Genomic DNA, 15,825 nt, shown 5'->3' with positions numbered 1-15,825 from the left:
TCTCTCTCTCTCTCTCTCTCTCTCTCTCTCTCTCTCTCTCTCCCTCCCTCCCTCCCTCCCTCCCTTCTTTCCTTTTTTTGGGGGTGGGTGGGTGTGGGGGTAGGGCTATCCCAAATTGACCTGAAACTCCCTGTGTAGTACAGGCTGACCTCAAACTTGTGGCAATCACCTGCCTCGGCCCCTTGAGTATTGCAGCCTAGCACACCTGACTGGAATTCCTGCCTCACTCTGAACACCATCCTCCTCTTCTATTCACCACCACACACACACATACCCCGCCTTTGTGAGTTGTAAGAGTATGTGTATTTGTGTGGGGGGAGATACCGAGTGACTACATTTGCTACTGAGCTAAATTCTGGCAACTTCCAGTATGTGTTAGTAGAGAGGTTGGAGGTGGGTGTGGGAAATCATATCTGAGTGTGAGGGTTCGGGGTGTGTTCCTGTTTATGCACACAACCGCTAAGGGTCTCTGTGCACAGGGCCGTCTCACATGGCCCTCTTAAATGGGTCATTCTCTTTCCTCAGACACAGCTATTCCTCTGAATCCTGCCTCCTCCACCCTCCCCCTGCCCCAATTCCTCTCAGTTGGAGAAGAAAGTACTGACCTCCTCCCTCCCATTCCTGCAAGCTAGGGATGGGGACAGGGATGGTGGGGGCTGAGCAGGCACAGTGGAAGGAGAGCACAGGGAAGGAGGAAAAAAGAGAACTTTAAGATCTGCCCACTCCCCAGCTCATGAGATGCAACCGTGGTACCCCAGAAGTTCCCATGGGGAGAAGAGGCCACTCGACCCTGAAGGACTGGCCACAGGCACCCGGGACCTGTCAAACAGTTTGGCTCAGCTTACACTCAGCGAGCAGCCCATGGCCATGGAGGCGAGCAGTCCCATTTCAGACCTCAGGCCTTCCCAGTGAAAGCAGCTCTCTGCCTGCCTCCTGGGAGCTGACAGGCCTAGGAGTTCGCAGTAATCGTCCACTCTAGTGAGTTGTGCTTCTTGACCCTGAAGAAGGTCAGTTTCTCCTCATCAAGGGACTGCCTTTGCCCAAATGAGCTCTGTGCTGAGACCCATCAGGTCAACCCCTTTGAAATAGTGCCTCCTTTAATCCCAGCCCCGGGGAGGCAGAGGCAGCTAGATCTCTGTGAGTTCAAGGCCAGCCTGGTCTATAGAGAGTTCCCTGACAGGCAGGGCTACACAGAGAATCCTTGTTTCAAAAAAAAAAAAAAAAAAAAAAAAGAAAGTACCACTTCTGTGGTTGGGGAGTGGTTAACCATTAGCAAGTGCATATACTTCAACCTAGTAGATATGCTACCGCTTTACTTCCAAAATGAGAGTGGACTCTATTCCTTAGACAGTATCTCATTAAAGTAAACGGCAGAAAAACTGTGGATTTGACAGTCAGGAGATTTAGATTTGAGAACCTTCTGATGACTGAGTCTGAGAATCTTTGGGGCTCCAGTTGCTTTCATAAGGTGGTTGTTATGAAGATGTGGACAATTGGAACATGCTTCCCACATGGTAAGCCGCCACTCAGCAGTGAGTATGTACATATGCATGCACATTTGTGTGTGTGTAACAATTACATTTATGTTTTATTTTGTGTGTGGGGTAGAGTGTGTGTGTGTGTGTGTGTGTGCGCGCGCGCGCGCTACAGTACAAGTGTAGACATCAAAGGACAACTTTGGGAGTCCATTTTATCCACCTAGTCATTCCCCAGGACTGAACTCAGGCTTGGCGGCTGATACCTTTATCTACTGAGGCATCTTGGCTGCCTTCTGTGTGATTTTTTTTTAATGTATGAATTATGTTTCATAGAGAAATCAAAAAAAATTTTTTTTGTAAGTTGGTATTTTACCTGTATGTATGTCTGTATGAGAGTGTCAGATCCCCTGGAACTGGAGTAACAGACAGTTGTAAGCTGCCATGTGGGTGCTAGGACTTGAACACAGGTCCTCTGGAAGAGCAACCAGTGCTCTTAACCACTGCGCCGTCTCTTTAACTCAAGAAAATGTGTTCTTAAAGCTTCTGGGATAACTCAGGAAAATGTGGAGCACTTATGTTCTGAGGACTAGCTGTTAATTAGAGATTTTGCTTTATAAAAAGTGTGTCTTGTGGTAGTGGTAGTATGCACCTGTAATCCTAGCATTTGGAAGGCTGGGGCATTATATATATTAATGTTTTATAAATTCCAGTTTACACCAAATAATTAAAGTCAGAAAATATCTCAACCAAAGATTTGGCTCCCAAAAAGACTTTCAATCAAGACTTCTTATTTTAAACACTGGAAATAGAAAGATCTACCTGATTGAATAATTTATTAATTGCCTGCTGCTGGGGCCCATAAGCCAGAGTTCCATTTTTAAATATGCAAGATATTTACTTACACTTTGCTGTGTGTTAGATGCTTTCATAAAATATTTGAGAGCCAAATCTTTGCAAATTGAATTTCGTTGTTAAAGCTCAAGAAAGATTACTGCTAAAAACAAAAACAAAACAAAAAAGCCCTCTGCCATAAGGTTTATGTAATTAAATGAACAGCCTCTGTAGGACAGTTAGACCAGGGGTGATTTATATGTCATGCTTTCATTTCATGGTGTGTGTGTGTGTGTGTGTGTGTGTGTGTGTGTGTGTGTGTGTGTGTTACTGAGCATTGAACCCAGGGCCGCACACATGCTAGGGAAGTGCTCTTAATTGGTTGGGTGAACGTGATATCAAGGCGACCGGTTACCCACTTGTTCCCAGTGGCTGAGTCACTCTCTCACCCTGCCACGTCTCACTCGGCAAGGCTGTGGGAGAGAATGAAATTAAAGGGCCTCAGAAGGCCTGGCTCCCTGGGGACTGGGCTCTCCGCACTTCTAGCAGTGGCAGGGCCTGCTGTGTGAGGCGCCTTTGCTCTCCTGGTGTCTCACCGCTCAGTGTTATTGAGGGAATAATGGGTCGTAAATGGCCTTGGAAGACCTTCTAGTTTAACCCCTTCACTGCTGGGAGATTACCATTCACTGGGATTCCCTCAGCTCTGGGAGCAGCTGGGTGGACAACAAAGGCAGACAAAATATTTCTCGCAGTCTCTTAGAGGGTGGTTGGCAGAGCTGTGGACTGGGAGGACCATCTGCTTGTTAACCTCCTGTCATCTTGAAGTGTCCCTCTGGGATCCTCGCCTTCTTCCCTAAAGTGCATGCATGGGGTTGGATCGGATCAACCTGGCAATCTTCACCACTAACTTGCAGCTGGGGCCAGGCAGGTTTTCATACTCAGGAAGCTAATGAATGGGCTGGAAGCCACACCTGTAATCCCAGGAAGGTTATAGAGTTGAGGGCATCTTGTGGCTACAGAGTGAGTTTGAGGCCAGCCTGGGAAACCTGGACCCTGTGTCAAAAAAAAAAAAAAAAAAAAAAAAAAAGGAAACAAACTCGTGAATCTGGCCTCAATGGCGCTAGAGTAAAGGCGGAGCTTCTGACTGTCCAGGGTCACCTGGACTCTAGATTTATTTTGTTTATTTGTTTGTTTGGAGACAGGATTTCTCTGTGTAGCCCTGGCTGTCCTGGAACTCACTCTGTAGACCAGGCTGGCCTCAAACTCACAGAGCTCCTCCTGCCTCTGCCTCCTGAGTGCTGAGATTAAAGGCGTGCGCTATCAACTCTGTGTTCAACATTTACTTCTTTATAAGTTTTCCTCTCTTCCTTCCCTGCTTCCCCCTTTCTTCTTTCTCCCGGGAATAGCACCCAGGGTCTTATACTTGCCAAGGAAGCTCTCCTGCCATTCTCGCTCCTTCCCACCCCATCGTAACCATCACTGTGCAGTCTAGTGGCACCAGGTGCACTCATACTTCCGGGCAGCAGCCAGCACCATCCATTCTACCAACCTTTTTTTTTTTTTTCTTGGTAAGGCCATGTGGCCCACCACCTTCCTGTTGCAGGAGGCTCACTTTGGGGATTGGATCGCTGGCTCCATGGAATCACTGACCCCCGTTTTGTCCCTTGTCTCTTTGGTAAGGTGCTGAGAGACACTAGAAGTTCCAATGTTACCCTGCCATCTGCTTCTAAATAGAACACATTCAGCAAGCAGACGTTAGACATTCTGGTTTAAGAAGGGCCGTGTGCTGCCCACTGCACTAAAGAAGAAGGGTCTCAGCATGTTTCCCACGCTGCCCTGGAACCTGTCACCCTCCAGTCTTCCAAGTACTAGCTCATCCTCCTCCTCTTCTCCTAATTGGATAGGATGCAAGTTCACTGAATACAAAGCACTTGTGATTTACAAAGCAATCAGCAAAATAATCTACCAAAGGGGTATTGTTTAAATAGTACATTTAAAAATACTCCTTATTGCTGACCGGGTGCTGGTGTCGCATGCCTTTAATCCCAGCACTCGGGAGGCAGAGGCAGGCGGATCTCTGGGAGTGCGAGGCCAGCCTGGTCTACAGAGCTAGTTCCAGGACAGGCTCCAAAGCTACAGGGAAACCCTGTCTTAAAAAAGAAAAAAGAAAGAAAAGTGAAACTCTTACAAGTTAAAGCTTGTTCACAATGTGAAGACATTAGAACATTAGAATACTTCAAGCAAATCCTCTTTGTAAGAAAAGAGTGTTATGCTGGGCGGTGGTAGCGCACGTCCTTAATCCCAGCACTAAAAAGAAAGGGGGGGGGGGTAAAAAAAGAGTGTTTTCTCTGAAGTTTCCCCAAGCCCTGTTTCTTCTACTGTCACCACTATTTGGGGCCCCTGTGAAGTTTAAGGTTTAAGGTTTACTACAACCTCAGAGGAGCATGAGAGCACAGAGCAGGGCCTGGACCACTGGGGCAGGTGGAGTAGATGGGAGGGAACAGAAGTCTCGGCTGTGCCCAGTTGCCACCTTAGCCAGGGCCAGTGTGCTCCAGGAAAATCCCAGGCACATCTGTGTGCACGTGCGTGCATCTGTGTACACGGAACTGTGTTCTGAATGCCCTGCAGGGGAGCCCCTCAAAGGAACCCCGCAGAGGAGTCTTTTGTAAAGTGAAAATCCTTTGTCAGATGAATAATTGTGTTCCATTTATCTCCTCGGGAGGCTCTCAGGAGAGAGAAGGCCATCTGGCCCACACCCCTCCTGATGCTCCCTTCTCAGGTGCTGAAGCCCCATTAGGAATCTCGGTGACTGGGAACTCGTGACCCACACAACAGTCATTACATTTTGTTTCTATAAGAGATGGAAACCTGTCTTGAACCAGAGCAGTGACTGCATGCTGGCGAGAGAGAGCCAGCCAAAGGGCTCAGCTGATAGACAACAGTGCACTTGACCCCTGGAGTTTGAGGGTCCTTCTTCATTCTTCCTGGGCACGATTTCTTACCCTGATGGTTCCACTTTGACTTTGCTGGGTGTCCTGCCCCACATTTCTTGTCACCTGTGGAGACAGCCAAGAATCATGCTGTCAAAGAGTTCACTGTCTGAGGTGGGAGAGAGATTCTCCCTTGCTGGCTCTACACGCTCTGCCCTGTATGGCTCAAGACCTTTCATGAAGAGGATAAATTCACCATTGTTGGAAATCCCTAAGCCATGCTAGGCCCCAGCCTTTACTCAGTACTTCATGGAGTGGCTTCTTGTGTACCTGCAGGGGAGGGGCCTGATCCCAAACTGACAGAAGTCTCTCCCTCTCCTTTAGAACTGGTCAGGCATGAAGTGCCAGTTCAAGCTGCTGCGGATGGCTGTGGCCTTGATCTGTAGTGAGTACCGCTGTGTGGGGAGATGGGGGGAAAGATGGGGTGGGTGCGTGGGGCCACAGAGAAGGCCCTGCTCTTGCCTTCCAGGAGCCTGTGATAAACCAGAAAAGGTGGGACATGTCAGTCATGTGTCCAAAGCAGGGACACCCCCAAAAAAGCCTTTCTCTTTACTCTGCTTGATCTTTCCCAATCTTTTGTTGTTTTGCTTTTTCAGACAGCCTTGAACTCACTAAATGGTCAAGGATGACTTTGAATTTTTTATCTGCTTTCTGGGATTAAGACACACGTCACCACAGTTTTTTGTTTGTTTGATTTGGTTTTTGTGTTTGTTTTTTGTTTTTCTAGACAGGATTTCTCTGTGTACCTTTGGAGCATGTCCTGGATCTCGCTATATAAACCAGTCTGGCCTCAAATTTACAGAGATCCGCCTTCTTCTCCCTCTTGAATGCTGGGATTAAAGGTGTGCGCCACCACTGCCTGGCACCACACTGATTTTTATGTGGAGCTAGACTCTGTGCATGCTAGGCAAGCACTGTACCAACTGAACCACATCACCCAGACCCTTTATGTCTTGTTTTGGTGGTCCCCCTGCTCCTCAGACAGGGTTTCTCTGTAGCTCTGTAGCCCTGGCTGTCCTGGAACTCGCTCTGTAAACCAGGCTAACCTCAAACTCACAGAGATCCACCTGCCTCTGCCTCCCAAGTGCTGGGATTAAAGGCTTGTACCACCATCGTCCAACACAAGTACCAATGACCACTGAACCACCTCATCTCTCCAATTCCACTTCTTAAACTTTTTATAGACATAAAGTATGCAAACAGAAAAGTACCCAGTGACCAGTGGGATCAAGAGAAATAGCTGCATGACTTTTTGGGCTGTGAACTTGACCTTTTAGGATATGTGTCTATTGTGTGTGCATGCACAGTTAAACCTGCAGGTAGAGATACGGAGATGGCTGGAGAGATAGATGGCTCAGAGATTAGGAGCACTGGCTGTTCTTCCAGAAGTCCTGACTTCAATTCCTAGCAACCACAACCATCTAAAATGAGATCTGGTGCCCTATTCTGGCCTTCAGGCGTGCAAGCAGAACATTGGTATACATAATAAATAAACACATCTTTTTTTAAAGAAAAAAAAAAAAAAGACCACTTACTGTTGTCGCAAAGGACCTGGGTTTTGCTCCCAGTACCAACACAAAGCACTTCACAACTGTTTGTAACTCCAGTTCCAGGGAATCCAAAGCCCCTTTTTTGTCCCTGTGGGCAATGCACATGCTTGGTGTGTAAACATACATTGCAAACAAAACCCCCGTACACATAAAATAAGAACAAAGAATCTTTTTTTTTTTTTTAAACAAACTTGTAGTCTTGCTCAGTGGTATGACACATGTCTATAATCCTAGCACTTTGGGAAGCTAGGGCAAGAGGGTTGGATTTTTTTAAATATTTTATTTATTCATTTTCATGTGCATGGGTGTTTTGCCTTCATCGTTGTCTGTGTACCATCTGTATGCACTGCCCAGGGAGGCCAGAAGAGAGCATCAGCTCCCCTGGAACAAGTTAGAGGCAGTTGTGAGCCGCCGTGTGGGTGCTTGGACTCAGACCTAGGTCCTATGAAGAGCTGCCATTGCTCTTAACTGCTAAGCTAGCTCTCCAGCCCCAAGAGAACTGAATTTGGAAGCCAACCTGAACTACATAGTAAAATGTTGTCTCAGGCTGTCCCCACCTCCACACATACAAACCTTGCACTTTTAGTAGAGTTACAAACTGTAGTGGCTCCTTTGCTCAGTTTGTTCCGGGACCCTAGTCAGGACAGGTCCATTCTACTGACTGAGAGGCCTGGACATAAAGACAAATAGGGAGGGTTCAGCAGCCAATCAAACACAGGAGAGCGTATCTCAAACTCGATGGTGCACACCTTTAACCTAGCACTTGGTAGGCCGAGGCAAGAGGAATTCTGTGGGTTCAAGGCCAGCCTAGTCTACATAACCAATTCCAGGCCGACCACGTACAGTGAGACTCTGTCCCAAAAAGTGGGGAGTGGTCTGTCTGGCAGAGGTGCCACAGGAATAAAGGACGTGGTAGGCAAAAGATGTTGGCAGGGGAAATTGGAGCTTGGGACTGCGTATAGTTGTGTCAAGAAATGAAGCCAAGCCGGGCAGTGGTGGCGCACGCCTTTAATCCCAGCACTCGGGAGGCAGAGGCAGGCAGATCTCTGTGAGTTCAAGGCCAGCTTGGTCCACAGAGTGAGTTCCAGCACACAGAGAAACCATGTCTTGAAAAACCATTTAAAACAAGAAAAAATAATTAAGAGTTAGATGATGCTGGCTTAGGCAAAGGCAGAAACATACATCATCTTACATACACTGGAAGGCCACTGCAGGCTCACAAGAGGAGAGATCCTGAAGGATGTTCCAGATAGGAAATTAGCTGCATTATGATGGAGAAAAATAGATTGAGGGATTGGAGAGATAGCTTGGTGATTAGGAGCCCTTGCTATAACAGCCCGTGGCTCTGAGTTTGCCCTACCACCCCCACAAAAAAAAAAAAAAAAAAAAAAAAAAAAAAAAAACAAGCATGGTACACGTGCCCGTAACCCTAGCACTGGGGCTAGACAGAGGAAGCTCCCAGGAGCTCACTGGCTGGCCAGCTCATCCTAACCAGTGAGCTGCAAGCTTCAGGTTCAGAGACCCCCTTCTTTAAAATACAGGATGGAAGGACTGGAGAGATGGCTCAGGGTTAAGAGCACTGGCTACTCTTGCAGAGGACCTGGCTTCAAGCATCCGCCTGGCTCACAACTGTAACTCTAGTTCCAGGGATATGACACAGTCTTCTGGCATCCACAGGTACCAGGCATGCACACAGTACACATATACATATGTAGGCAAAACACTCATACACGAGTTTTTAAAAGTAAGGTGGAGAGCAATAGAGGAGGGCATGTAATGTCTTCTGTCCTCCATATGTGTATGCATAGGGTGCACGCGCACACACATACACACATACATACATACACACACACACACACACACACACAGAGTGAAAGGCTAATGAGACCTGAAGCCTCAGGGCTCATCCTTTAATGTAAAGAGTAAGAGGGGGAAAGAACAAAGAACACCTTCTCCTTTGCTTTCCAAAACCTATGTATGGGGAGCATAGGATTAGGTTTAATTCATAAGTGTAAACTTGAGCTTCAGAGAGTGCTAAGATCTCCAGCTCAAAGGAAGTATGCCCAGAATGTTGAAACATGTCATTACTAACGCTCCGCAGTTTAGCCAGGCTGGACAGGGGCCACAAGGGTTTCTCAGCCTGGGCCATACCTGCTGTATGGTAAGAGGAAGACACAAGCAGAGCAAACCCTGATGGAGTCAGACCTGCGAGGGCTTACCTTAATTTCACCTCCACAGTCCCCACCTCTTACGTTAGGCCTTTGGAAAGTCAAGTCAGCCCCGGCCCACCAGGAGCCTCTTCTTGGTCTTATCTTTTTTGTTTGTTTTTAAATAAAACCCATTGTAAACATTATAAAAGCTGTGGCTGGAGAGATGGTTCAATGGTTAAGAGTACTCACTGCTCTTTTAAAGGACCTGAGTTTAACTCCTAGCACCCACATGGCAGGTCACAAATGTCTGGTGCCGTCTCTCGGTGTGCAGATGTACATGTAGACAAAGTACCCATATACCAAAATACATAAGTAAAGCTTTTTATAATTCCTAGAAGGTGATGAAGAGGTGGGAGAGGAACCATCATCTTTTACAGCCTTTTCCTTTATTGGCCCCAGACCCAGCAAACCAATCAGGGAAGCACCACCTGGCTGGGGTAGCTCTAGAGCAAGGCCCTACTGCTCCTTTTCCGCCCTCTGCTGGCTGGCTGTGGGGTTGCAGGGCCCTCTGAAGACATTTCGCTGTCAGTCCCTAAAGGGAAGGAGGTTCCTGGGCCACACATTGATGAAATGCGTGTGGTGAAACAGTCCCCTCAGAGGTCTGTCTTTTAATCTGTCAGGTTTGCTTTGCTTTCCCTCCCAGTCTGGAAAATAAAGCTAAGAATTCCTACTCTCTCAGGGTCTGAAGAGATGGCTCAGTGGTTAAGAGTGCTTACTGCTCTTCCAGAGGACCAGTTCAATTCCCAGCACCCACATGATAGCTCACAACTGTCTAACTCTTGATCCAGGGGATCTGAAACCCTCACATAGACATACTTGTGGGCAAAACACCAATGAACATTATATATATAATTTTTTAAATGGGTACATGCATTTAATCTCAGCACTTGGGAGGTAGAGGCGGGCAGATTTCTAAGTTTGAGACCAGCCTGTTCTACAGAGTGAGTTCCAAGACAGCCAGGGCTACACAGAGAAACCCTGTCTCAAGAAAACAAAAAAATTGAAACAAAAAAAGGATACCTGCTTTCAACCAGACTCGATGGTGCACACCTTTTTATTCACAGCGCTCAGGGAGACAGAGCTCTGTGAATTCAAGACTTCCTTGCCCACAGTGAGTTTCAGGATATCCCAGACTTCATTGTGAGGCCTCAGGTAGAAAAGAGAAAGGAAAGCAGGAAGGGAGGGAAAGTAGGAGGGAGAAAGAAAGTCCTTTCCCTGCTCCTTGAGTATTGGGAAATGGGGTGGCACTATTGCCCAGCCTTTTTCCTTTACAAGATACAATATCCCTTTTTTTTTAATTTATTTATTTATTTATTATGTGTACAACATTCTGCTTCCCACACACCAGAAGAGGGCGCCAGATCTCATCGATGGTTGTGAGCCACCATGTGGTTGCTGGGAATTGAACTCAGGACCTCTGGAAGAGCAGTCAGTGCTCTGAACCTCTGAGCCATCTCTCCAGCCCTACAATATCCCTTTTTGACTGGCTGACTTAGCAAGTCCACAAAGGGAAGGACTGAGCCATAGTTGGTGACGTGCAGGAGTTGGTTAAGGGAGACATCCTAAGATGTGTTGGTGAAAGTGGAGTTCAGACGTTTAGTTTAATTCCTCCTTTACCCTCGCTCCCTCTCCCTCTCCCTCTCCTGAGAGGCACTGGCTCTCGTGGCTTCTGGGGACTTCTAGGTAGCACATGGAAACTCTCTGTGGGGTTTTCAGAGCGTGCAGGAGTTGTTGGCCATGTTCTGCTCTTGAAGCCTTTATACCTGTGGACAGATGAAGAAATGTCCCCTGGGTGCAACGTAGCCAAGGAGATGCGCCTTCCTTAGGGTCTCCTAGCAAAGGCCCTCTCAACGTTCAGATAATGGTTCAGACATTTTCTCTCGAGAAGCCCTGTCTCACTCCCCAAAGAATGCCCCGTCTTGTGCCCAGCATGGATTTTATATGGTCTCTTTTTGCCTCATGTCTGTAGCTCTTAATGAAATTGTCTTGCGAATGTAATTGATTGTTGATTTATTGCCAAGCCCTGTGGGCTCTTGGGATGGTCTTGTCTCCTTGATGACTGCATTTGGTCTCATGACAGTGAACGAGTGGATGGGTGACTGGGTGGCCGGTGTGCCTGGCCTCTCCTCAGCCCCTGCCCAGGACCCTGCTGTGATGTCTCTCTGTCTCCTCCCCTTGCAGTGAGTATGGAGTTCGGGAGGGCCGTGTGGCTCCGCTTCCACCCATCTGCTTACCCCCCATGCCCCCACCCAAGCTTCGTGGCGCACTTGGGTGGTGTGGCCGTGGGCATCACCCTGGGTGTGGTGGTCCTAAGGAACTATGAGCAGAGGCTGCAGGACCAGTCGCTGTGGTGGATTTTTGTGACCATGTATACCGTCTTTGTGCTGTTTGCTGTCTTCTGGAACATCTTTGCCTATACGCTACTGGACCTGAAGCTGCCACCACCCCCCTAAGAGACTGGAGGACCGAGGCAGGGAAGGGAAGAAGCAGAAGCATCCAGAGGAAGTACCTGCATCTGATTTTCATCACCAATTCAGCGAGACCGGGGGAGCAGGAGACTCGGGGATGTATGTGTTTCAGTGTTGAAGGGTGGGGGAGGAGATGGATGCAGCTGCTGTTTTCCTAAGGTGAGCTGGGGTGGGGGAAAAGTCTGGGGTAGGATGGGAGTAGCTGACCCACGTGCTCCCCTCTCACTGCCACAAGTAGCCTTCTTCCTGGTCTTTCACCTGGAGAGACACTGGGACATAGAAGTTCTGAGGGCAGCCGCAGCCAGGCATGCCTTCCCCAGCCAGGAGGTAACTGGAGGCTCGATTCATGTCCTCCCTGCAGCTCATGATCTGGTGCTCTGGCAGTAGACGCTTTGAATCTGGGGGAGCCCAGAGCACCCCAGGCTCAGATCCTGTCAGTGGGTGCGATAGCATGGCCCCTAGGACGGGAGATGCTATATATTCTTTTCCTGGGGATCTGTGAGAGGGCCCGTGCCTGGGGCACTGAAGTTCATCCCAGGTTCCCCTTGGGAAAGGCCCAGGACCAATTTTCCCTCTTCTTGCCTGTATTTGTGAATGCTGGCATCTCACACCATCATCCTGCATCCGTGCTCCATCTGGACTCTGGGGTCTTTTCTTTCTTTCTACTGCCCTTGCCCTACTTTGTGCCTCTCTTTTGGGTGGGGAGACAGGGTTTTGGGGTGTGTTGTGTGTGTGTACACGAGTGTGTGTGCAATGTCAGGCAAGTCAGACCCTGCAGAGGGAGGCAGTGGAGGACATTGTACTCAAGGGTGTAAGGGATTGCTGGAATGGGCATGCTCAGTGTGCTTGCTCAGTGGCCTTGCTTTTTGCATAATTCACGCCCCTCTTTCCCATCTGGCCCTCCCACACACCTCCTAAGCATCACTGACCAGCGGAAAAATTGTCCGTGCTAGAGGGAAGACCAGAACCCCACCAGGATCTTTGGGAGGAAATGCCAGCTGTGTTCTGGGTCCCTCTGGGGTAGCTTCATGTCTGTTCTGCCTCCTGTAGAATAAAGTCTTTGGAATGAAAGAAAACCTAGGGCAGTGATACCATGGCCATCTCTCCAAGGAAGCTGTAGTAAAAGATATTTTGGTGAAGACCTTGCCCCAGAGAAGAGCTCCTGGGAGCCTGGGTGAGTGCCCAGGGTCGAGATCAGCTGTAGACTTAGATGATTAGACCTGGAGGGAAGTTGGAAGTGAGACTGAGGGAATGGCTTTGTGCTGCCCACATCCCAGCAGCCTCAGGAGTTTGGCAAGACACGCAGTGCCTCTGCCCCTCCAAGACAGTCTGCTCAGGCTGGCACTAGGAGCTGCTGGAAGCCCTAAGTGGAGACTGTGAGACAAATGACCTTTATATCGGCTTCAGGACTCTCAGCTCCTGGGAGTCCAGGCTGAGGAACCACAGACCTGGGAAGTGAGGGGCAGAGCATGCAGGAGCAAGGTCAGGAGGATGGGAACTGCTCCTGGGTCCCCTCACCACTCCAGCAACTTTTCCCAGCTGGTCTCCTTTCTCCTGAGTCCCTCAGCCCGACCCCTCCCGTGTGGCCGCCAGCAGGGCGGGACTCTATCACTCTTCATGCTGGTGGCTGCAGGTTGGCCTCAGAGGCTGGGGAATCCCCAGAAAACAACTATGTGGACTCGCTTGCTTTTAAAGGGGAGAGGAGTCACGGGAGCCAGGGAAGGGAAAGCAGGCCTTCAAAGAAGAGAAATTTCACTTTAATGGCACCATTCGTCACTCGTTTTTTAATTAGAAGCCCCCCTAATGGGCCTCTTTTGACGCTGTTTCCAAGCGAACCATTCTTGCCTAGAGCATCAGTGGAGGTACTGCTCACCGAACCCAGATCTTCCTCGAGTGTCCAATTCAGTTTGCCGATAATGAGGATTACCCGGTGCTGTGTGCTTCCCAGGGCTGGCTGCAAAGCGTTGACTCTCCTCTGCCTTAAAAACTGCCCGACAGTGAGCTGCCCTCCAAGTACTAAGTAAGTGAAAACCAATCCACTAGCCGCAGTGTTGGCTTCTAAATATTTTTGTATTGTGTACATTCTGTATATTTTTGTTGTAACATATTATTTGAGCACAGATTCCATTAAAGATTTTTTTTTAAAGCCATTGGTTATTCAGGAAGTGACTACAAGAGCTGCATGGAACTGTTTTGTCTGGGTCTGGTGGGAGGAGGGAAGAACTGGAAGTGGTGGGTTGATGGGTTTTGGTGCTGGTGATTGGCACTGTCTTCCTTAACCTTTCCTGAGTGGTTGGTGAAAACTGATTGTCCTTCCCATAACATAACATGAAGGAAGCTTCCTGGACAGTTTTGGAGGTAGTTGCCGGTAGTGAGGGAGCTCAGCCCGAGTGTCCCCACAGGCCTGTCTTCTCTTCCACTCACCCAGCTCTCCTACGTGCCTCACTCAGCACTGCGTTAGGGATTGACAGTTGCCAAGGGAACGAAGAAAACGCACACACATGAACTCAAGGACAGAAAAGCTGGGATTGCACGGTCATGGATGGAGAAGCCACAGCCCCGCCCCATAAGCTCAGAGTGTTCGTTATATACTGTTGAACAGGGAAGTGAGGTTATTGGATTCAGCTGAATGAGGAGGCGCAGATAGGCGCAGTCTCTGTAGGGGCAGTCTTCAGGCCGTAAACATGCGGAGGGGCAAAAGCTGTGGATATTCTCTGTCTATGTCCGCACACTGCTATCCCCTGAGACTGGTGTCCTTGACATGGCCTTGCTATGTCAGCAATACACCTTCACTTAGGACTAGAGACCACTTTCTCTGCCCTCAACAAGCCTAGTCTTTAGGTCCTCCTCGGGGCCATCAACAACTTAATCTTGAAGAACAGGGCATGGTCAAGTTCATATCCAGAGAAATGAAAGCAGCAGATATGCTCAAGGTGAGGCCTGGGACTTCAGAAGTTTAACGGCGGAGTTACTTTGCATGAATGAGGCCTGGAAAGCCAACTGTGTGCCCACCTTCTCCAGATCAGCATTGGCCTCTGTAGCTTCCCAGTTAACTACTGACACTGAAGTATTGAACTGCCTTGGTAAGTGCAGAACGGGGGTCGCTGCCCTTCCCATCAATTTCCTGTGTATTACTGAAAAAGGCTTCCGAACAGTGTAGGAGCCATCCCCAAACTAAAACCAAGAGGGCAGTTAGCTCAGGCTGACTAAACACCCGCTGCTACTTGGGAAGTGCAGAGCTGAGTTCTTTGCAAACACTTTCCACTGGGGCCTCCTGTGCTCCAGAAACTCAAGGCAGCAAGGCAGCTCCTTGGGTAAAAAAGTTGTTTAATTAGATTTGCCTTTGGCCTCCTCCCATTTCCCTTTACTTTTCTGTTTCTTCCTTCCTGACAAATTCCTGTTCTTTAAATAATTTACTAAAATGTTTATCAATGATAATTTTAAAAATTGAAAACAGCTGGGCGCTGGTAGCACACGCCTTTAATCCCAGCACTCGGGAGGCAGAGGCAGGTGGATCTCTGTGAGTTCAAGGCCAGCCTGGTCTACAAGAGCTAGTTACAGGCTCCAAAGCTACAGAGAAACCCTGTCTTGAAAAGTCAAAAAAAAAAAAAAAATTGAAAACAACAGGAAAGTTGAAAACAACAGTCAGGCCTTGGTGGCACACACTTTAATCCCAGCACTCAGGAGGCAGAGGCAGGAGGATCTCTGTGAGTTCAAGGCCAGCCTGGTCCACAAAGTGAGTTCTAGGACAGGCTTCAAAACTACACAGAGGCTGGGCGGTAGTGGTGCAGCCCTTTAATCCCAGCACTTGGGAGGCAGAGACAGACGGATCTTTTCAAAACCCAGTCTCAAAAAGGGGAAGAAAAAAAAAAGTTCATTATATATATTGAGGATGGGTAGGGTTTTGTTTTTGTTTTTGTTTTTTGAGACAGGTTTTCTCTGTGTATAGTGCTGGCTGTCCTGGAACTCACTCTGTAGACTAGGCTGGCCTTGAACTCACAGAGATCCACCAGCCTCTGTCTCCAGAGTACTGAGAGTAAAGGCGTGCAGGACCACTGCCAGCCACAGTTTATATTCTTGGTCCCTGGATATTTGCATGGGACTTAAAGGGAATCAAATTCATACATATGTTAGGAGGCATTCTCTGGCTGGCTGTACTGGTGCGTGCAGGCAGGTAGATCTCTGTGAGTTCAAGGTCAGCTTGGCCTACTTGTGGAGTTCTAGGACAGCCAGAGCTACAGAACTACAGAACAGAGAGACCTTATCTCAAAAACAAAAAAGGGGGGGGGGGCAATTTC

At 48.4% G+C, this 15,825-nt stretch overlaps 1 protein-coding gene across 2 annotated transcripts in view; it reads left to right on the top strand.

The window, feature by feature from the left end:
• The window catches only part of Rhbdl3 (rhomboid like 3), a 51,777-nt gene extending 36,753 nt beyond the window's left edge, over positions 1–15,024 (top strand). For both annotated transcript variants that reach the window (XM_050128894.1, XM_050128892.1), the window contains 2 exons: positions 5,624–5,684; positions 11,241–15,024. In XM_050128894.1, coding sequence (XP_049984851.1) covers positions 5,624–5,684; positions 11,241–11,512 — 333 coding nt within the window. In that variant the 3' untranslated portion in view covers positions 11,513–15,024. The remainder of the gene's footprint in view (positions 1–5,623; positions 5,685–11,240) is intronic.
• Positions 15,025–15,825: the final 801 nt, after the last annotated feature.

The sequence above is a fragment of the Alexandromys fortis genome, unplaced genomic scaffold (assembly GCF_014885135.2).
Source record: "Alexandromys fortis isolate MF-2015 unplaced genomic scaffold, M_Fortis_MF-2015_v1.1 scaffold_80, whole genome shotgun sequence".
NCBI lineage: Eukaryota > Metazoa > Chordata > Mammalia > Rodentia > Cricetidae > Alexandromys > Alexandromys fortis.
Note: the sequence above shows the minus strand (reverse complement) of the source record. Positions and strands in the feature narration are given on the sequence as shown.